General features: G+C 60.2%; 1 protein-coding gene across 1 annotated transcript; it reads left to right on the forward strand.

Moving 5' to 3' along the window:
- Positions 1–2,714: 2,714 nt before the first annotated feature.
- Positions 2,715–21,594, forward strand: ACE (angiotensin I converting enzyme). Its single transcript, XM_045525950.1, has 25 exons — positions 2,715–2,996; positions 3,634–3,801; positions 4,355–4,448; positions 5,099–5,242; positions 5,705–5,896; positions 6,525–6,622; positions 6,948–7,120; positions 7,488–7,711; positions 8,047–8,191; positions 8,445–8,543; positions 8,819–8,941; positions 9,288–9,499; positions 10,120–10,256; positions 11,031–11,189; positions 11,426–11,513; positions 13,063–13,206; positions 13,366–13,557; positions 15,113–15,210; positions 15,361–15,533; positions 16,462–16,685; positions 16,967–17,111; positions 17,401–17,499; positions 19,480–19,602; positions 19,934–20,121; positions 20,304–21,594. Exons 1-25 carry the CDS (start codon positions 2,742–2,744, stop codon positions 20,531–20,533), a joined length of 3,927 nt encoding a protein of 1,308 aa, XP_045381906.1. The 5' UTR covers positions 2,715–2,741; the 3' UTR covers positions 20,534–21,594.
- The last annotated feature ends 695 nt before the right edge of the window (positions 21,595–22,289 follow it).

Consider the following 22,289-nt stretch of genomic DNA (forward strand, 5'->3'; position numbering starts at 1 on the left):
AGACTGCATTTCCCCTGGGCTCAGATCTCCAGGCCTCTGCCCTGGACTCATCGTAACTACAACCTCCTGCAGGACTGGGGACCCCTCCCTTGTGATGGCGGCTGGAAAGGTGGCTAATCGACCCGGGACATTTACCTTTTTCCTCCCTCTCAAGGTGAGTATAAATATCAAGTTAGGTAATTTACACACAAGAATTTAGAAAGGTCTGCAGTTCTATGCAGATGTCAGGTATATTTTTCTTTCTATTTGTCCCTTCTCTCACGACTAAGACCCTAAAAACAAAAGTTATTTGTAACTTTTACTCATTGGGCTCAAGGCTGCAGTTCTATTGCAAATTACATATTAGTGAGGTTTGGCTCTTCATAAGTTATTCCTGCAGGAAGCTGTCGCCTACCACCGGGAGTGTGAATATGAATGTTTTCTTTCCACATTTCCCCTTCCTTGAATGAGGGTGTACTTTGTGCCGGACACTGTGCTAAACAAACTCTGGGAAAACCAGAAAACAAGGCAGACTCGGTCTCTGCCCCCTGCCCCACCGGGAAGATGGTTTCATGGGGAAGCTGTACCGTGTAACAAGCCATTCTAATAAAATGTGACCACGAGGAAGGTGCCAGGTGAGGCCTCCACCTGCCCTGGTATCAGTTTGCTCCACGTCCCGGAGGGGGATTAGATTATTTCTCAACCCCATTGGAAACAGTGGTGGAGGCTGTTCATTGCTGACTCCAGTCCTGCATACGTTGTCACAGTGCCGCCCAGTTAGTCCTGAGCATGAACCAGCAGAAGCAACGCCTGCTTTGCCACCCTCCTGGACAGGGTTCTCAAGAGCTCTTCGGAGCTGAAGCCAACCTCCGCCTGAAACCTGCCTTCACCTGCCTTCCCGGCCTCTGGTTACAGGCTAAGCCTTGCCTCCCTCTCTACCTGCCCAGTCCTGTTCGTTGGACCCCACTTCCCACTCTCACCAACACCCCCCCCAACCCAGCCTTCACCAGCAGAGAGACTGCTTCCTCCCAGAAGACAGCAGCTCACTGGCACACAGGCACACGGCCCATGTCCCTCAAGTCCTGGAAAGCGAAGCCTCCAGGTGGCTCCCAGGAGAGCCCAGGCCACTGTATCACCCTTGGTAGGGCTGCTCTGACCACGAGGGTCCATTTGCTTAGCCAACCCTTAACTGCACCCATGTCCCCTGGTGTCCACTGGCTCTCTAAGCCAAGTTGGGGGCTTGAGGGGCAAAGTTGTGAAGGAAACCACAGAGCAGGAAGGCTGGAAAAGCAGCCAGGCCCAGGCCCCCCCTTCACTGCTCACCCCCCACCGAGTGTTTAATGACAAGCCCTGCCTCCTCCCCCTTGGGCTGGGGGTGGCCACCTTCCTCTTCTCCCCTCTACCCACTCCTGCACACACTCCTCCCCTGGCACCGTATCATCTGACAACTCAGCATGATCTCACTGGGGTATGCCTCACAGGGGTACCCGGGGTCACAGCCTCCTGCACACACTCCATGATGCAGGGCGAGCCACATGGGTCCCTTAGAGCCCGTGACACCACCCCTGCCCACGCACCCAGAAGCCCAAATGATGCCCAGTGGTCCCCAAGCAGCCAAAAGGGCTGGGATCTCCCAAGCCACTGTCCCTGGCTCCTTCCCTGCTCCCTCTGTCCCACCTCCCATGCCCACCCAGCAGGGATCTGCTTGGGTCAGGGTCCCCCCCACCCTGGGGGACACACGCTATGATGCTGAGAAGTTGGCCTCTCCACCCTGTGCATGGAGAGGACAACACTATCCTCCCTCCCCCGTGCTTGTCACTTTGAGGGACACGTGGGTGAGACAGGAAAAGACTGCCAGGGAGTGTGGAGACCCGAGGTGAACCAGCAAGCCACTCAACCTGAGTTGTAATTTTTTCATCTATAAAATGAGGGGGTTGTTCTAATCTCTAAAGCTTTTTTTTTTTTTTCGTAGCTCTCAAAGCCTGCCAGTCGGTGGTTCTAGGACTCTATTGGGATGATGTGCGATTGTTTCTGCCAAGCGACTGACAGCTCGTGTCCTCAATGGGAAGAGGGCAGGCGTGCCAGAGCTCCCGCGCCTCTATGGCCTCCCTCCCGGAACAGCCCCTCCATCCTTTCCTCCTTTTCTGGGAGTCCCCCGCCCCACGCCTCAGGTGAGTCGCCTGCTCTGAGCATCTGCAGCACCTCTGCAAGGCGCCTAAGCTCTCGCCCGACCTGCGCAGGCGACATCGCCCTCCCCCCTCCTGTGGCCTGGAGAAGAAGCTGGACCGGGCACCATTAACCCCATCCCGGCCGCACCGGCGGCGCCTGCGGACAGCTCCCCCAACCCGGCCTTGTCACTCTGGAGCCCAGAAAGGCCTGGAGAGGTTAGGCCGGGGCCGAGGCTGCACGACCGCACAGTGGGCAGGCTTGGGTGTCGCGGCAAACTGCTGCGTCCTTCATCTTCAGAGGAGAGGGAATCCCCTTCCTAGTTCCCTCTGGGGAGCCTGACCCAGCCCCACCCCGCCACCCCCGGGCTGCACCTCGGCCCCTCCCCAGCTGGCGCCCCTGCCCGGGGCGGGCCAGGAACCTCGGCCTCCGCCCCGCTCCAGCGGCCCGCGCCGCGGGGGACTTTGGAGCCGAGGAGGAAGCGCGGCGGGGCGGGGAGGTGGGGGTGTGTCGGGAGGCGGCGGTGGCTGGGTTTTATAATCCGCAGGGCGGCCGCGGCGCGGGAGAAGGGGCAGCGCCAAGCCGCTCACCGCGCCATGGGGGCCGCGCCGGGCCGCCGGGGACCCGGGCCAACTCCGGTGCTGTCGCTGCTGCCGCTGCTGCTGCTGCCGCCGCCCGCTGCCCCGGCGCTGCACCCCGAGCTGCTGCCCGGCAACTTTTCCGCCGACGAGGCCGGGGCGCAGCTCTTCGCGCAGAGCTACAACTCCAGCGCCGAGCAGGTGCTGTTCCAGAGCACCGCCGCCAGCTGGGCGCACGACACCAACATCACCGCCGAGAATGCGGAGCGCCAGGTGGGCGCCCGGGCCCGGGGGGCGGGGCGGGCCGCGGCGGCCAATCACGGGCCGGCGGCCGGGTGCTGGAGCGGGGGGGGGGGGGCCCGGCACACGCCCGGGCCCCGGCCCGGATCCGGGGCGCGCGGGCCTCCCCTCCCCCACCCCGCATCAGACCGGCGGGGGTGCCCAGCACCCAGCTGGGCGCACGCTCCGCGCCGAAGACAGGAATTGAGTGGATGAGGCTGGCTCGTCCGAGACCGAGTCCCCCAGGAGGCAGCGCCCTGGGATGCGGCTGGGGCCGCCGCGCTCACCGCGGAGGATGCCTCGTTCTGCTCTGGGGCCTCGCCCTCTCTGGCCGCTGCCTACCCAACCTCACCGCCCCTCACTGTCTGTTCACCCTGCCTCTGCTCAGGCCCCAGTGTCTGCTCCACTGCTCCCCTGAGGCGGATTTCTCCAGGTGCTGCCCGGAGGGCCCAGGAGGAGGGGCACCGTTTGCGCAAACTCCAGTCTCCGGGACAGGGATCTCCGTAGACAGAGCCAGGGGTCTGGAAGCCCCCGGCCTTTCTCCCCTCCCCCAGCACCGCTGCCTCCCCTGTATGGCGCCTGACTAAGCTGGGTCCTCCCTACACCCTCTGTGCCCTCCCGGTGCCCGCAGGAGGAAGCAGCCCTGCTCAGCCAGGAGTTCGCGGAGGCCTGGGGCCAGAAAGCCAAGGAGCTGTACGACCCCATCTGGCAGAACTTCACTGACCCAAAGCTGCGCAAAATCATCAGAGCTGTGTGCATCCTGGGCCCTGCCAACCTGCCCCTGGCCAAGCGGCAGCAGGTGGGCCTGAGGGTGGAGGCAGAACTGGAGGTGGTGGCCTGACAGGGAGGGAGGGATCCCGGGATCTGTGTGCGCCTGGCTGTAGGGGAAGCCCGGGGAAGCGCAGAGTGGCCTCCTGAGCGTGGATTGTCCTCGGAGACGGGGCAGGAAGTTACTTTACATTAAAGCAAGTATTATGGACTAGAAAGCCAAATGCAAGCAATTTCTCCCTAGGCTGGTTTGGTTTATGAGCTTCCTTAGAAAGGTTGAGAAGGACTGAGAAAGCATCAAGGCCAGAGAGTAAGAGAGACTTGCCCTCCCGGCAGGGTGGTGGCCGAGCTGGGACCTGACCCCTGACCCTCAGCACTCTGGCCTCCACCTCCACAGGTGCCTCCACTGGAAGGAGAATCAGTGTGTTAGTGATCAGAAGTGACCTGGGTGCCACTGCGTGGCCTTGTCCAGGCCACGTCCCCTCTCTGGGCTTCCTTTTCCTCCAAGCAAAGAGAGGAGGGGGTGGCCAGACTATCTCTGGGGGCTGTTCATCGCTAACATTTCCTCACCTGTAACTCCCCAGTACCTCTCCCTGCTAAGCAACATGAGCAGGATCTACTCCACCACCAAGGTCTGCTTCCCCAACAAGACTGCCACCTGCTGGTCCCTGGACCCAGGTACAACCCCACCACTCCCTCCTAGCCTTTCCCCAACCGCCCCGCTACACCCAGGGGACCGTTATCCGCAGGGCCTGTGGAGCAGGCAGGTAAACTCAAAGGCATTGACCTGCACTTGGGGCTGGGCTGTGCAGACGCACCCTACTTCTGGCACACTGACTTCCGGAACCTGCAGCCCCCAGCCCCACTGCCTTGCATGCCGCGGTCACCACTAGGCCTTCTTCCCGGCTGCCTGGCCTTCCCTTACACGGGTCCTCTCACTTTCCCCAAGAGCCCTCCACAGGCCTTGGGCCCCTCGTGGCTTTCCCTGCACCCCACCCCAACCTACACCCCACCCCGACTCATTTACAAGGCAGCCTTGAGGTCAGCCGCTCCAAGAAGCCATGAAGCATCTGTCTGGTTTTCAGCCTTTGGATGTCCTCTTGGTGGCAACCACCTTAGATCCTTTCTCTGGGGACAGGCCCCTGCCTAGGTGTTTGCGTAGCTCCCAGCCCCATCCTGCCCAGCCTGTAGGTGGCCCTTGGCTTTGGGGCGCTGTGATGTTGAGGAAGCTGTGGGCGTGGGGAGGCCCAGCGTGGGTGCTCCGGTGAAGGCCGCTGCAGGCTTCGACACGGAGGCCTCCTAACTGACCCTGCTTGCCTGCGTCCCAGAGCTCACCAACGTCCTGGCTTCCTCAAGAAGCTACGCCAGGCTGCTGTTCGCCTGGGAGGGCTGGCACGACACTGTGGGCATCCCGCTGAAAGCCCTGTACCAGGACTTCTCCACCCTCAGCAATGAGGCCTACAGGCAGGATGGTGAGCTGCCCCCCCCCAGGTGCAGCAGTCCTTCCCAGCTGCCAGGTGCCCTCTTGCCATCTGTCCCCACTGGGCCTCAGCCCTGGAGGCAGGCTGAGCAGCTGGTCTGACGATTCCACAGCCTACCCCTCCTACCCCTGGTCTGACGGCTCGTGGACGTGGGACCCAGCCTGCGCCCACCACACCCCCACCATGCTGCTGGCTGCCCCTCGTGGCCCTCCTGCTGCCGCTCCTGGGTCTGGTTCCCCTCTTTGCCTCTGGCACTCTCCAGGGTCTGTTTAGCTGGAGTGTGGAGCAGCCCTAGTTAGAAATTATAGAGCAGCAACCCCCAAGCCACCCTTCCCAGGTAGCTGGCAGACACCTGGCCTCAAGCAGGGCCAACAGCCACGCTGCAGCTGGGTCGGGGAGGTGTCGAGCCTGGGGCCTGAGCCGCATGCCCCACCCTCCTATCCCCCCACCCAGGGTTCTCGGACACAGGGGCCTACTGGCGCTCCTGGTACAACTCAGCCACCTTTGAGGAGGACCTGGAGCACCTCTACCATCAGTTAGAGCCCCTCTACCTGAACCTCCACGCCTATGTCCGCCGTGCGCTGCACCGCCGATATGGGGATAAATACATCAACCTTAGGGGACCCATCCCTGCTCATCTGCTGGGTAAAGACCTGGCCTTGCCTCCACACAAGTCCCAGGGAAGGTGGGCCTGGGGGTGGGCGTGGGCAGACGTCCAGGGTAAGGGAAGGTGGGTGGTCATCATCACGTCTCACATTGCGGAGCTTAGCCCTGCTCGCTTTCCCACGCAGAGGCCATGCAGCTGGCTCAGTACCACCATGGAGCAGGCGGTCCTCACCCTTATTCCTGTTCCTGCTCACAGATGGGGACCCCGAGGCTTAGGGTTGTGAGTGACGCAGCTGGCAGTGCCAGTAGAAGGCAGAGCTAGGAGTCACACCGAAGCCTCTGGCCCTGGGTCTGGTGGAGGAGGAATCAGTCCTAGTTCATGCTTGGGGAAGCAAGCCCTGTGGGGACCAGGAGGCCAGGACCCCAGCACGGTCAGAAAGGACAGCAGCAGCATTGCCTGGGCATTGCCAGCTCTGGGAACATGGGATGCTCAGAGGAGTGTGGGTGGGACCAACATATGAGATTCCTGGCCCCGAGCTAGGCTGCTGCCCTTGAGCGCCCCAGGGTCCCCATGTCAGGTACCCAGGGTGCCGCTCACTGACATGCATGGGGAAGCAGGCACAGACACGTTCGGAGCCAAGCAGTCCTGCTCCCTTCCTCCATCCAGGAGACATGTGGGCCCAGAGCTGGGACAACATCTATGACATGGTGGTGCCTTACCCAGACAAGCCCAACCTCGACGTCACCAGCACTATGGTGCAGCAGGTAAGCTCTGGGGTCCACAGGGGAGGGGAAACGAGGAATCAGAGAGATGGGGGAGGGGTAGGAGGGGCTGCATGAGGGGAACAGGGTCGGGCAAGGCCCTCCCTTTCTACAGAGCATCAGTGGAGTATCTGTGCCAGCCGTGAGCTGGGGTCTGCGTCCTTGGGGTGTGGCCAGCCCCTCCCTGCAGGCCCCGTGGTGGCAGGTGGAGCAGCAGGGGTCAGCCAGGGCCCCGCCTCTGGGAAGGGAGGCCACAGTGCAGAAGCAGCTGGCCTATGTGGGGGATCCCAGGCCTGTCTCTACAACCTGTTCCCACACCCACCACCAGGGCTGGAACGCCACGCACATGTTCCGGGTGGCGGAGGAATTCTTCACCTCCCTGGGGCTGTCACCCATGCCTCCTGAGTTTTGGGCCGAGTCGATGCTGGAGAAGCCGGCCGACGGGCGGGAGGTGGTGTGCCACGCCTCAGCCTGGGACTTCTACAACCGAAAAGACTTCAGGTCTGCACCCAGGAAGAGCAGGACTCTGGGGCCCCAGACACAGGAAAGCTGTTCCCAGGCCTGCCTCTACCCTGCCCTGGCACTGGCAGGGCTGGGTCTATTCCAGGCCTGTTGGGCATACGAGGCCCATTAGGCCACCTTCCCTGGCAGCTGTGATAATCAGTCAACCCTGTACCTTGGGATGGAGGAAGAAGGCCCGAGTGGTGGTGGGCAGGGCAGGATAAAGGGTCTGCTTGTTTCCACTGCTTTTTCAGGCCCCGGGGCAGCACCCTCCTCATTCCTATCCGTCAGCCACCAGCCTCCCCTGTGCTCTGGCCCCTGCCCTGTCCCATCCTACATGCTCACTTGTGCCCTCTCCGCGCCCCAGGATCAAGCAGTGCACGCGGGTGACGATGGACCAGCTGTCCACGGTGCACCACGAGATGGGCCACGTGCAGTACTACCTGCAGTACAAGGACCAGCCCGTCTCCCTGCGCGAGGGTGCCAACCCTGGTTTTCACGAGGCCATCGGGGACGTGCTAGCGCTCTCGGTCTCCACTCCTGCACATCTGCACAAAATTGGCCTGCTGGACCGTGTCACCAATGACACAGGTACAGAGGAGCAGAGAGGACCCAGCCCAGCCCCTGCTCTAAACCCCACTGCGTCCCCCAGAAGGACGTCACTTACCCGACGAAGCTCTGCCCTTCTCGTCTCTGCCTCCTAGCCCCAGGTCGGGCAAGGTTTGAGATCCACCCAGCACCGCACAGCCCACCCTGAGCCCAACTCAGCACTCCCTGAGGGTCCTCTTCCGAGCAAGGACCCGGCCTCCAGGGCCGGCCTCGCCCTGTGTGCATCTGGCCAGCCTCACCTCCCGCTGGCTCCCAGGCCCACCCTCTCCCGCCTGGGCCCTTCTCCCTCTGACCTCTCCCCACATCTGGTCCGACAGAAAGCGACATCAATTACTTGCTAAAGATGGCTCTGGAAAAGATTGCCTTCCTGCCCTTTGGCTACTTGGTGGACCAGTGGCGCTGGGGAGTCTTTAGTGGGCGCACGCCTCCTTCCCGCTACAACTTTGACTGGTGGTATCTCCGGTGAGAAGAGGGGCAGAAGGGACTTGGCCCCCAGTGGCGCCTCCTGCCTCAGGCAGCCCTAGCACCTCCTCTGAGTGATGACCCTGTGACAACCCCACCTTCTCCTCTCCTTGCTAAAGCTCCCCGCTCCAGGAAGTCTTCCCCAGTTCCCCAGGGTGGGGAAGGTTGCCCGGTGGGAATGCCTTTTCTGCAAAAGCTAAATCAGTCTATGTGCAACCCCTGGGCCCTAAGACACTTAACCATCCTCTTCTAGGACCAAGTATCAGGGGATCTGTCCTCCAGTTGTCCGAAACGAAACCCACTTTGATGCTGGAGCTAAGTTTCATGTCCCAAATGTGACACCGTACATCAGGTACTGTTGCCTCTGTCCCGCCCCCCAGTTCTGTCACACCTGCAGCCCTGTCCCACTCCTTCTGGGATCCCCAGGGCTTGTCCTCATGCTCTTCCAGACCCCCAAGGGCCCGGAGTCAGAGTGGCCCCCTCTCCTGAGCCAGGCTTTGTCCTCCCTTCTCCCCAAAGACAGCCCCTGCTCCAGCCTCCGCCTGGCGGGAAGCTGGGTGGTGCCTGGGCGAGAGACCCGGTTCCTGGGCCACTCTATGTGTCCTAACACCTGTGTTGTGCCTGCAGGTACTTTGTGAGTTTCGTCCTGCAGTTCCAGTTCCATCAAGCCCTGTGCAAGGAGGCAGGCCACCAGGGCCCCCTGTACCAGTGTGACATCTACCAGTCCACCCAGGCGGGGGCTAAGCTCCAGTGAGTGGTGGGAAGGTGGGACAGTGGGGGCTGCGGGGGAGGCTGGCAAAGGGTGTGCCAGGAGGTGACTGGCCCCCCCGGGTGGGGCACCACTCGGCTGGGCTGATGGGGGCAACTTTCTTCTCTCTCTCTCCTCAAGTATTTATTGAGTGGGGCCTTCTGGCTGGCATGTGGCAAGACAAATGTCCCCTGCCACCTCACATAGATGAGGCCCTGGAGTCTTACTGCTTCTGTTCTTGCAGTCTAGTGGGGGCAGAAGTGGCTGGAGGTGGGGCACGTGGGCTGGGGTCCAGTAGCGGACCCCGGCCTGACGCCCTGTGCCCAAGGCTCCCGCTCTGCCTGACAGGCAGGTACTGCGGGCGGGCTCGTCCCAGCCCTGGCAGGACGTGCTGAAGAATATGACCGGCTCCAGCGCCCTGGACGCTCAGCCGCTGCTCGACTACTTCGAGCTGGTCAGCCAGTGGCTGCAGGAGCAGAATCAGCAGAACAACGAGGTCCTGGGCTGGCCGGAATACCAGTGGCGCCCGCCGTTGCCCGACAACTACCCGGAGGGCATTGGTAAAGCCCCGTGTGGGGTGGGACAGGGCTAAGGCAAGTCCTCAACTCCAGGCTCTGGGCCTGGGCTCCTCCCTGGTCAACTCCTCCGGCTGAGCCCCGGCACCCAGCCGGCCCCCGAGGTCATCTGCAGGGCCCTGGAGTGGGGCCAGGCATGTCTTTTTCCTGGCATCCTAGAAAGGGCATGCCCAGACCTGAGGGCCCCCCGGGGGCAGGCTGGCGGCTCACTGCTTTGTGAGGTCACGCTGCAGGCTGCACTCTTATTGGCCAGGGGGTGGTGGCTGCAGGGCTCTGCTCTCCTGCGGCCATGGGCCATGGTTGGGCTGCTCCAGGACTGCCCAGCCTCCTCTTCCTGCTGCTCTGCTATGGGCACCCCCTGCTGGTCCCCAGCCAGGTGACAAACCACCAGGTGACAGTCAACCAGGGGATGACCAGCCAGGCAACAACCAGCAGTCAGACAACAACCTACCAGACAGCCCAGAGCCAAAGTGGGATCATTAAGGACAGGGGTACAAGGGGGTGGCTGAGGCGGGGGTGGCAAGCGGGGTTGGGGGTGTCCAGGTGAAACCACACCTGGAGAGGGCAAGGGAGGCTTGTCTGTTTCCCTCCATTCTCACCCACAGACCTGGTGACCGATGAGGCTGAGGCCAACAAGTTCGTGGAGGAATATGACCAGACGTCCCAGGTGGTGTGGAACCAGTACGCTGAGGCCAACTGGAACTACAACACCAACATCACCACTGAGACCAGCCAGATTCTGGTGGGGGCCACCGCCACCCCCGGCTGCATGTGCCCAGACACATAGACACACACACAGCACAGGGTTTTAAGTGGAATATTTAAAACAACACTCAGTTTCAGATTTGGGTGGGCATATACTCATGCCTGAACAATGTTTCCTTCGTTGACAACCAGTCTCTGGTAACAGAATAATTTGTACATAAATAAGTGATGCTCCAGTCGCTTTTTAAAAGACTGAAAACCCCTGCTTGTCCCATGGCAAGGGCTGCACTCCCCCTTCCCCTGCCTTCCCCGCGTGTCAGTTGAGCACACATTATGCCACCGCGGCGAGCCACAGTTGTCACTGTCCTAGCCACAGAGAACTAACTTTCCTGAGGACCTGCCATGTGCTGGCCCTGCTCCTTGGCACATTCCATCTGTTGCCTCATCTATTCCTCAATAGCCTTGCAAAATCGGTGCTCTTATTCCCATTTTACAGATGGGACTCTGAGGCTCAGAGAGGCCACAAAGCTAACACCAAGCTGCCTCCATCCTAAGGGCACACGTGGTGGGCTTACCCTTCCCTACCCTGCCCAGGTGTGTCTTATGGGACTGCAGGCACCTGTTGGGTGGCACATACTGCACCCAGGACATGACGAGACAGTCCAGCTTGAAGAGGGTCTTTATAGGCAAAGGCTGCAACTTGATCAAACTGCCCCCTCCCTGCTACTCCCAGTCCTCCCCCACTGTGTGTCCTGCTCAGAGGCTGCTCCAAAGCTCCTGGGCCCCATGACACCATCCTCTGTGCCCTCAGATGCAGCAGAACATGCAGATAGCCAACCACACCCTGAAGTGGGGTGTCCGGGCCAGGCAGTTTGATGTGAACAACTTCCAGAACGCCACCACCAAGCGGATCATAAAGAAGGTTCAGGACCTGGAGCGGGCGGCGCTGCCAGCCGCCGAGCTGGAGGAGGTGTGTGGCGTCGGGGGAGCAGGGACTCGACGCTCCCGCAGGAGAGAGCCCAGTGCAGAGTCTGGCCTTCCTGCCGCTTCCTCTTCCTTGGTTTATCAAGTGACATCTACACACACCCACAGAATTACAGAAGCAGCTCCTTTGGGGAACGTGCTCCCCAACTCCCCACCCCATGGGGCTGGGGGCAGTGTGGGCCACAGAGGGATGGCTCACCGCCTCTCTTCCTCCTCCTCCAGTACAACCAGATCCTATTGGACATGGAAAACAAGTACAGCGTAGCCACTGTGTGCCACACCAATGGCACTTGTCTGCCCCTGGAGCCAGGTGAGAGCACACACAGGAGGATGAGCGAGGCGGGGGCTGGGGTGGCGTGGGGTCAGGATGCTGCCAGGTGTGGGGTCAGGGGCACTGCCAGGTCAGGGGGGGAATTGGGCTCCCTGGCTCGTGGGCTCAGCGTGCCCAGGAATCTCCCTTCCTTGTTTTCCTTTTGAGGGGGCGTTCTCTGCCCTCTGACAGCCAGCACCTACTTCATGCCGCGCCCTGGCTCACTGCACCTCCCTGGGAACCGCCCTCCACTCTTGGGCTCTCTGTTCCCTCCTGTCCTCTCTGCTCTCTGTCCCTCAGCAGGACCTCAAATTCATGTTTCAAGGGCTTGGGCTCCCAAATGGGGGGAGCCACAGGACTCTCTTGCTCCTCTGCCTCCTTTCATGATCTGGTATCTTCTCTGCATGCACACACGGAGGCACATGCACGCACATACACAGAGGCACATGCACTTACACACACAGAAGCATGTGCATGTACACACAGAAGCATGTGCATGTACACACAGAGGCACATGCACTCGCACACACAGAGCACACTCACACAGCGCACACACACACACACACACACACACACACACACCCCTCCAACCTCCTCTGGCTTTCTTGGGCCCCTCCCCAGCACATGACTGTTAAGGAAACTGAGTCACACAGAGTCACACAGCCCCTAGGAGCACCAGACTAGAGCCTGGGCCTCCCTCCCTCCACCGCCACGTCCCATCCGGCTGCACAGAGACGATGGCCCCACCTTCTCTCCAGGCTGGCCCCTCTTACCCTCACCCCTTGGGAGGAGCTCACCCCAGCACAGGAGTTTCCGTACACAGATACCTCTCTGCCCCCTCCCCACCCGCCCTCTCCAAGGCTGGGGAGCTAGAGGCATAAACGTTTTTCCGTGAGGAATCTCTGCCCAGCAACGGAACTTCCTGGCCTCCAGCCCAGCTCCCGTGTTAGAACAATGACAAGTAGCGAGGGAAATGGAAAGTAAACAGGAGAGAGAACCCTTTCCCAGAACAGAGTTTGGCCTACAGGTTGTGGACGTGGCTACACACGCAAAGTAGGGGGAGGCGTGTGCCTCTGTGTGTGCCTGCGTATGTACCTGTGTGCACATGTGCCTGTGTGCGCGCATGCGTGTGTTGATGGGGAAGAGCATTAATGGGAGTGTGGCATTCAGCACTGCCTTCGCATGCAGCCCCGTCATCTAGACTGGGCCACCAGGTCACTGACCCATAGTAAAAATGACTCACGTCACCAGAGAGCAGATGTGAAATTCTCAAAATACATTTCTTTCCAAACAAAATTAATTGAACTTACCTTCTCTATGAAAAGTAGGTATCAGGTAGCATGTTCGGAAATAGGGGGCGAGAGCTTGAGCCCAGCATGGAGGGTCTGGGGAGCCCCGACTGCCTGGCGCTTTCTCCAGGGGCAGGAACTTTCCAGTGGTCTCTGCATTTGACTCCCGCTCTGAGAGCCTGTGAGTCCCCCTGACAAGCAGGTGGTGGCTGAGCCAAGGGCTGGGGCTCACGCTGTTCGACCCCACCCCCCACCTCCAGATCTGACAAGCGTGATGGCCACATCCCGGAAGTACGAAGAACTGTTATGGGCCTGGAAGGGCTGGCGAGACCAGGTGGGAAGAGCCATCCTCCCTTTTTTCCCAAAATACGTGGAACTCACCAACAAGGCTGCCTGGCTCAACGGTGAGTCCCAGTAGCCCTGGCTCTCTGGTCCCTGACCCCTCGGGTTCCTCAAAGAGGTCCTCTGAGACCGTAAGTCTGGGGAAAGGAGGGCCCTGGAGCGGGCAGGGAGGTGAGGGGATGGTCAGGTGTTCGAAGAGACTGGCTGTGTCCCCCCTGCAGGCTACGCAGACGGAGGGGATTCGTGGAGGTCTATGTACGAGACACCATCCCTGGAGCAAGACCTGGAGCAGCTCTACCAGGAGCTGCAGCCGCTTTACCTGAACCTGCACGCCTACGTGCGCCGGGCCCTGCACCGCCACTACGGGGCCCAGCACATCAACCTGGAGGGGCCCATCCCTGCTCATCTGCTGGGTGAGGGCACAGGCTGGGCCTGGAGGAGGGTGAAGACGGCCACAGTAGGCGTGAGGGCCGGGACAGGGCTGGCCAGAGGGTGGCAAGCAGGCCGCGTGGTGGGAAGACTCGAGCCCTGGGGGGAAGGTGGCCAAGGCTGCAGAGGGGTGGGCGTGGGCGGGGGGCTGCTTGCATTTGATGCCACATTTGCTACAGTCCCACATGGTGCAAGTCACCATGGAAGATGCCCCCATGGTGGGGCGAGAGGTTCATAATCTTGTCAGGGAGAGACCACATCACCTGTCATAACTTGAGGTGCTTTGGTCCAGGAGAGCGGGGGAGGGCCCTCCCAAGGGGCGGCCTGTGAGTGCCCTTGGAAGGCGGCAGGTTTTGTCAGAGGGGAAATGAGGGAGGAGAGGACAGGCACAGCATTCAGGCCGAGGGAACTGGGGCAAAGAAGAATCTCGAGAATGTAGATCCACCTCAACTTGCGGACCCTCACGTCCCAGGAGTTGCCAACTCCAATGCCCCGAATAAGGTGATGTAGGCAGCCGAGGACAATAAGGGACATACAGCAGTGTGGAGGGTACCAGGCCTCTGCCCCTATGGGCTGAGGGAAGCAGAGAGGCCAGACAGGGCCACAGACCATTTACAAATCACAAGGGATTTCTAAGAAGATGGCTCTGGTGGGGCCAGAGTGAGCATCAGCTCAACGGCTGAGAAACATGGACCCCAGGAGGGGAAGCAGCGTGCCCAGGGTGACTGGGAGCTGGGCTAGAGCCGGGACTTAGCACTCAGCCCCTGCGGGTCGACAAAGGAGGAGTGACCAGGCACACCTCTCTCTCTCTCTCTCTCTCTCTCTCTCTCTCTCTCTCTCTCTCCCTCTCTCCCCGCCCCCCACCTCCATCACCCTGACGTGCTCTCGCTGGTTTGTGCTTTAGACTTCATCCGACGTCAGCACAAGCTTCACCTCCCTTGACCACGAAAGAATCTTCACTCCAAATCTGTTTCCAAGCCTCTCACCCATTCCGAATATCTTCCTTCTCTTCAGTCCTAGAGAACTGGGCTCTTTTCTTACCCTAAACTCAGACGCGTCAGCCTCTCCTGAAGGAGATGGTTGGTCCTTGCCAGAGTTTCTGACAGGTGGCTGCATAAATCAACCTCAGGCGGTGAGGAGGGGACACAGCAGAGTGGCTGATCAAGTGGGTGGCCTGCCAGCCTTTATATCCCAGCCCATTGCCTAGGCGCTGTGGGCCCCTGGGCAGGTCACATAACACTCCAGCCTCAGTTTCCTCTGCCGTCCAGCCCCCTCTTGTGTAAATAGCTGCTGGTCACATTGGCCTTCACTGCTCACGGACAATGATGATGACCAGCAAGGGCCTCACCTGTAGCCAGGGCAGTAATGACCTCGTGGGTGGGATGTGCGGATCAAAGACAGTTAAATGCGTAGCACAGTTTGCAAACAGTAGGTGCTCAAGAGACGCTGGCTTGGTTGGCAGCACTGGGATCTGGATCCCTCTTCCAGCAGGGTGGCACCCAGCCTAAGACGTCTCTCCTCTCTCTGCCGTCTCTCCAGGGAACATGTGGGCACAGACCTGGTCCAACATCTATGACTTAGTGATGCCCTTCCCGTCGGCCCCCTCCTTGGACGCCACGGAGGCCATGATAAAGCAGGTCTGCGCTGGCCTGGGGAGGGGAAGGCCCTGCCGATGTGGGAGGGGCCCTCTCATTCGGGAGTCCTTTCCAGCTTGGCCCTCCCCCACCCCTGTGGCACAAAATCTGTCCCCAGAGTCCCCAGTTTGGCAGAATTCCCTCTGTTTGCAGGGTTGGACACCCAGAAGGATGTTTAAGGAAGCCGACAACTTCTTCACCTCCCTGGGGCTGCTCCCTGTGCCCCCTGAGTTCTGGAACAAGTCGATGCTGGAGAAGCCCACCGACGGGCGAGAGGTGGTGTGCCACGCCTCGGCCTGGGACTTCTACAATGGCAAGGACTTCCGGTATGTCCCGCTGGAGCTGGGGCCTCATTCCTGAGCCCAGTGAGCAAGGAGATGAGCAGATACAGGCTCCACAGCCACTCCCTCAGCCAGAGGGGACAGAGTGGGACTGAGGGTCTGGCTTCTGGCAGGGAAACCCCACCTGCCAAATGAGGGCCTCCTGGAGCACTGAGCAGCTCTGTCCCCTGGTCAGTGGCTAAGTGCTCAAGGTCCCTGTCCTGGATTTGAGCACCGTGAGCTGCCCAGCCTGCCTCCCTCCGGGGCGGTCCTTGCACATAGCTGGCCGATCTAAGGAAGTGTCTCGTAGGAGAAGAGTAGACACTGAGGGTCCAGACAGGAGCCTAACCAGACAGGGTGCACTGGTCTCTCTGGCCTCAGGCCTTCAAAGGCGCCAGGGCTGAGGCTGGAGAGCCGAGTGAAGACAGGAGCAGGAGACACTCCCTTTCATGGGGAGTCACAGGAGCAGCTAGACAGGGCCAGACCCCGCTGTAGCCAGGATGCCAGGCAGCTCTTCCCCTGCCCTGATGAGCACGACAGAAACACAAGATCCACCCGAACTGAAAGGCTTCTGGTTAGATCCAAGAGCGAATTTCCTGCAATTGATCTCCACTTGCAAAAGAGAGCAAGGAGGGATCAGCGGGAGGAGGTGGGCCTTCCGGCGGGGACAGCTCTGCAGCTGCGGCTCCGGCAAGAATGTTGGAGGCAGAGGGGCAGCCTGCGTGACCTGACACAGGGGCTTTGGGCCCCCACATTCTCTTCCTCGGACTCCCTCGACACGTCCTTTTCACCTTCCTTCCCGTGGCGCTGTGTGGTGTCCCTGCATACAGCAATGGCGGGCCTGCTCTGGGCGCAGCAAGGACCATGGGTCCCTTTGCCCAGGGCTTCTCACTGTTCTCTTTTGGTACCCTCTCCCTCACCCCCATGTCCCCAGGATCAAGCAGTGCACCACCGTGAACATGGAGGACCTGGTGGTGGCCCACCATGAAATGGGCCACATACAGTACTTCATGCAGTACAAGGACTTGCCTGTGGCCTTGCGGGAGGGTGCCAACCCCGGCTTTCACGAGGCCATTGGGGACGTACTGGCCCTCTCAGTGTCTACCCCCAAGCACCTACACAGCCTCAACCTGCTGAGTAGCGAAGGTGGCGGCTACGGTGAGAGGGGAGCAGGAGGCCGTGGGGGGCTGTGGGCCAAGAAGGGGCAGCGAGCTTGGGGCTTGGGGGAGGGGCCCTTAGTGGGGCAGAGGTTTGGGACAGAGCACAGGGGAGGAGGAGGCCACCAGCAGGGTAAGCCTGGAACGATGGAGCACCCAGACCATCCCAAGAGGCAGGTGGCAGGGCCCCTCCCCTCCAGCCACGCAGCACATCGGGCCAAGCGCTAGGACCTGGCAGGGCACAGGCATCGGCCTGACACCTGGGCTTCCTCCCCTTGGCAGAGCATGACATCAACTTTCTGATGAAGATGGCACTCGACAAGGTCGCCTTTATCCCCTTCAGCTACCTCGTGGACCAGTGGCGCTGGAGGGTATTTGACGGGAGCATCACCAAGGAGAACTACAACCAGGAGTGGTGGAGCCTCAGGTGCTAGGTCTCCCCGTCGGGAGAGGGCTGGGGATGTCTCTGGGTGTCTGCATGTGCCTGTGTGGTGTGTCTGAAGAGGGGCCAGTGTGGAGTGTGTGTGCATGTGATGTGCATGGGTGTGCAAGTGACGGGGACGAGCCGGTGGCTGTGTACAGAGGCACAGCTCGCAAGACAGTGAGGCGCCCAGTGTAGCCCCAGGTACAGGGACTATCCTTCCAAATGCCAACCCCCACCCTCTCTGCTTGGTTCTCCCCAAACTCGCTGTCCAACATATGTTCCCCCTTGACAGGCTGAAGTACCAGGGTCTCTGTCCGCCGGTGCCCAGGTCTCAAGATGACTTTGACCCAGGGGCCAAGTTCCACATTCCTTCAAGTGTGCCTTACATCAGGTAACGGGGAGGAGAGGTGGGTGCGCCACAAGGAGCAGTGCCGCAGCTCCTTGTCTAAACGCGGTCGCTGCCCCGTCTGGGGACTTCGCCAGCCCAGGGAGCTGGCCACATGGCACACTGTGCCCGGGCCACTCCCCTGCTCCCAAGGCTCAGGGTTGTTTCTTTGAACAGTCTTTTACAACAGTTAAAAACAGAAACTCAACCTAATAGTTGGCCAATGGTTCCAAGACCTTGGTTGAGTAATTAACGTTAACCATGACACATGGCTGGATCCTGCCCCAAGCACTGTCGTTTTGTTTTGTTTTTAAAACAAGATTGTGATTCTTTTACTATTATTGAACATGTCGCCTGTGATACAGTTTGAGCTATACCTGCAAGCCCCTTCTGCACACTAAAACTCACAGAGAGTTAAATTGGGAGGCAGGGTCACTGGGGCATGGTTACAGTCACAGGCTTGGAGTCAGACAGAACTGGGTTCAGACCTCATCTCCACCACTTTGTTTCCTTGAGAAAATTGCTCAGTCTCTGTGAGCTCCCACTTCCCCACCTGTGAATCCCATTGCGCAGCATGGTCACCAGGGCTCGCGTCTCAGAGTGTCTGATGCGTCGCCTGCTCTGGAAACGGCGGCCAGAACCCACCATTGTTTCCACCCCCTCTAGTGGAACAGCGCAGCGCACTAGGTCTTTGGGACGGGCAGCCACTGACGAGTGTGCCCAGTGCGGCGCCTCCTCCCCTGTGCTGAGGGCTGGCAAGGCTGGTTGTAGGGGCTGGAGCCCTGTTGGGAGGTTGGGGGCTGGGCAGACCTCAGGGCACAGTTCCAGGTGCCCCCGGGCCTCAGGCAGCCCAGGCCACCCGGGACTCAAGGTGCAGAGGGCAGTGAGGGCCTCCCCAGGGGGGCTGTGGCCGCCTCTGCAAACCCAGTGAGGGCAGAGCTCCTGCTCTCCACACCCCCCTGGCCAGCAGAGCACCTGGCACGGTGCCGGCACAGCAAGACCTGATGACTATCTGCATGTTACCACATTAAACAAAACAAAATGACAAAAAAGACCTGGTGACTAATTGTGGGATGGATGAAGTCTGTCCCCAGAGTCCGGGGAGGGAGAGAACACCCGCTCAGATGCTCCCGGGGGCATCCCTGGAGCACCTTGCACAGGCCTGACCTGGACGGTGCTCCAGGGATGACCTTTATGGCCGGGCCCCCACCTGCCTGCGGGGGTGGTTTCTGGGGCTCCAAGCTGGTCCTCGCTCTGGCCCAGAAGCAGGGCCCGTGTGAGGGTTAGTCCTGAGCTTAATGCAGACAATTTTCCAAACAGGGGTAGACAAAGGAGATGTGGTTGCTCTAGAAAAATGCACGCACATTCTGGCCAGCAGCCTTAGCAAAGCATTTGAGGGAAGCCCAGGGCCATCAGCGGCACGTGGTTTGGGCCCCGGCATTCAAAGTGAGGCCTGCACTACAGGTCAAGGACATTTAAAACCTCTCCAGACTTGAAGAGGTTGCTCCAGGCTTGACTGGCAGATTTCTATCAGGGAACTCCTGCTGCTTTGGATAAGATCATTTGGAGGCTGGCTTCCCTGCTCAGACTACCCTGCCAGATCCGTGTGACCCATTTAGCAACACTCAGCCTCTACTTGCATATACCCCAGGGATGGAGAACTCACTGCCTCAAAAGCAGTGAGGCAAATCCTTAAAGGGCTCTGCCCTGACCCCTCACTGTAGTTCCTCGCTGGAGTCCCCCAAAGCAGCCCTCCCGAGATGTGGAGGCAGCCCGGCGGGTGGGAGGTGTCCATATACACAGCTGGGCAGGGGCTCCGCCAACTCTAAAAGCCAGGGTCACTCACCCTGACACCCTGACTGTAGCGGGAAGGGGTGGCCCAGCTCTGCTGTGCCCCGTGTGACTGTCACAGGCAAGAGGGCTGGGGGTCAGTGGCACAAGCTCCTCAACTAGCCCCACCCAGGCCACGCCCTCCCTCCACTGCAGGTACTTTGTCAGCTTCATAATCCAGTTCCAGTTCCACGAGGCGCTGTGCCAGGCAGCTGGCCACCAGGGCCCCCTGCACAAGTGTGACATCTACCAGTCCAAGGCGGCAGGCCAGCTCCTGGCGTGAGTCCCCTGTGGCCCTCTCTGGCTGTTTCCACACTCTAGCCTGCTCCCCTTGGCCTTGAGGAGCTCTCTGGGCCTCTTCTGGGAACACCTGCCATTTGGGGCACCCCCAGCTGGAGCCTGTGCCAGGCGAGCGGTGCCATCTCCGCAGGGAACCGGAGCCCTCGGGCCCAGTCTCTCCCCCCAACCCCTGCACCCAGGCTCGCTGGGGCCTCCCAATCTCAAGGGGAAGATTAGGCTGGGAGAGGGGTGTGGAGGATGGGGATTAGGCTGGGGTAAGAGGGGCCATGTCCTTCTGACTCTGTTTCCCTTTCTCTGTTGCTTTCCCCAGGGACACCATGAGGCTGGGCTTCAGTAAGCCCTGGCCAGAAGCCATGAAGCTGATCACGGGCCAGCCCAACATGTCTGCCTCCGCCATGATGAACTACTTCAAGCCGCTGCTGGACTGGCTCGTCACCGAGAACGGGCGGCATGGGGAAAAGCTGGGCTGGCCACAGTACAACTGGACACCAGACTCCGGTACCTCCACCCTCCCCACCTTCAGCCCCAGGCCCAGTCCCCAGGGCTTGCACAAGGCCGAGCCCCGTCCCCAGCCCAGGCAGACTCGAGTGTGACCTCACAGCCGGCGCAGGGAAGCCAGGCCACAGGACCCGTCCGCTCCCGCCCTGCCCACTGCCCTGTCTCCTTGCTTCCCCGCCCAGCTCGCGCGGAAGGCTCTCTGCCAAACACCGGCCGCGTCAACTTCCTGGGCCTGAACCTGGACGAGCAGCAGGCCCGTGTGGGCCAGTGGGTGCTGCTCTTCCTGAGCGTCACCCTGCTGGTGGCCACCTTGGGCCTCACCCAGCGGCTCTTCAGCATCCGCCACCACAGCCTCCGCCGGCCCCACCACAGGCCCCAGTTCGGCTCCGAGGTGGAGCTGAGACACTCCTGAGACAGCCGGACCGGGCCAGCCAGGGAGCCTCCAACCAAAGACTGGGACGGGGACATGGGCAGTGGGCCGAGGACGTACCCAGCCCACCCTCCTGCCCCGTCCTCCTCCCCACTCTGTCCTCCAGACCACTAGCCCCCCCAGCCCCCACCGCCCCCCTTTCTCCAGGCACACACAGGGGTGTCTCAGCACCACCCCCAGGTCTCTCTGTGAATACAATTAAAGGTCCTGCCCTACCCATCTGAGTCTGTGTCCCTCAAGGGGAAGCCAGGGACAGGGACAGGGACAGGCTGTTCTCCTGCTTTCTGGCAGTCAAGCTAGTTCCTTTACTGGGTTTCTTTTCCCATCCTCCTCCAAGAAGAGTCTTGGAGACCCCAGAGCTCTGGCCCAGCTCCCCCCAGCCCCACACCTGCCTTCTCTGCAGCCCAGGCAGCCGCCCGGTGTCCTGCCACAGTGGGCAGCCCCTGCCCGGCCTGGGCACAGACCCGGGAGGACTCTGGGAAGCCAAGGGGAGCAGACATCCCAGGTGGCTGGCCTCCCATGTCACGTGGTGCAGAGCCTTGCCCTGCCCCAGGCCCTGCCCGACGCTGGCTTCCTGCCCCAGCTGTCCCCACAAATGGCCAGGTCCCCCCAGGGAAAGCTCCTGGTTGTCGTTTGGCTGCCTGGGGAGAGTACCTGGATGGGCCTGCTTCACGGATGGGTGCAGACCTGGCCCAGTGGTCAGGTGGCTCCTGCCAGCACCCACTCCACGCCCACGGGGCCAGGTCTGAACCCCCCACTCACCTGAGTGGACGGCCTTGGTTCTCAGACAGAGCCGTGTGAGCACTGCCCAGTGGAGAGGATCCCCAAATGCAAGAGCGTGGCGGTAGCCAGAGCCTGCATGGAGATTAACTGCCAGAGGCCACCCTGCCCACCCCTCCAGCACACACGGCCTCACTCCCCCTAGTTTGGGGGAGTATCATTTTGAGAGACATTTTTATAAGTGTTATGTGCATGTTTATGTAGAAAATTTGGAAAATACAAAAAACTATAAAGAAAATAAAAGCCCTTTATATCAACATCAAGAGATAAGCACTGTTGACATTTTGCTGTGTCTCCAGCCTTTTTTTCTCAGCACGTGTGTATTTTAAATGGGATCACGTATTTACAGTTGTATATTCTTTTTTCAGTTAACACGGCTAGATCTATCTTCCAGATATTTAAATGCCAAACCTAGAACCTGGCCAAGTGGAAGTTGGTCAGCTTTTCTGGGGCCAGAGGCTCCCCTGCCAGCCCCACCTGTCTGTCAGTACCTCAGCCCTGAGCCTGGCTGATGCCTTCACCCTACCCGGGTCCATGCCCTGGTATCTGCTCCCCAGTAGCTTTAGTCCGTGGTTTGCCCCCCAGTCTCCAGCTGCCACGCATGTCTGTGTGTGTTGCACACAGGCTTGGTTGTTCAGGTCTGTTCAGCATTCCTGGACAGGATGTGGAATTGAGGTATTTGGGGTATGCAAGAGGGTGGATGTTTATGCTTATATAGGACGATGGAATTTATAAACATATCCTCTAAATAGTTCCAGCCTTCCACCACCAAAGATTTCTTTAATTACCAGCCCCCAGCCTATTTGGAAAGCTCTTTGTCTGCCAGACAAAGATCGTTGTCACATAACCCCCTTTCCTATTTTTTATGAACCTCAGAGGCTCATGCTGCCTGTCAGGGCTTGTGGGCAGCGTGAGGTCACCAGCATTTAGCACCCAAGGGACCGGGCTGCAGACTGAG

This window comes from Lemur catta, chromosome 15, assembly GCF_020740605.2.
Source record: "Lemur catta isolate mLemCat1 chromosome 15, mLemCat1.pri, whole genome shotgun sequence".
Taxonomy (NCBI): domain Eukaryota; kingdom Metazoa; phylum Chordata; class Mammalia; order Primates; family Lemuridae; genus Lemur; species Lemur catta.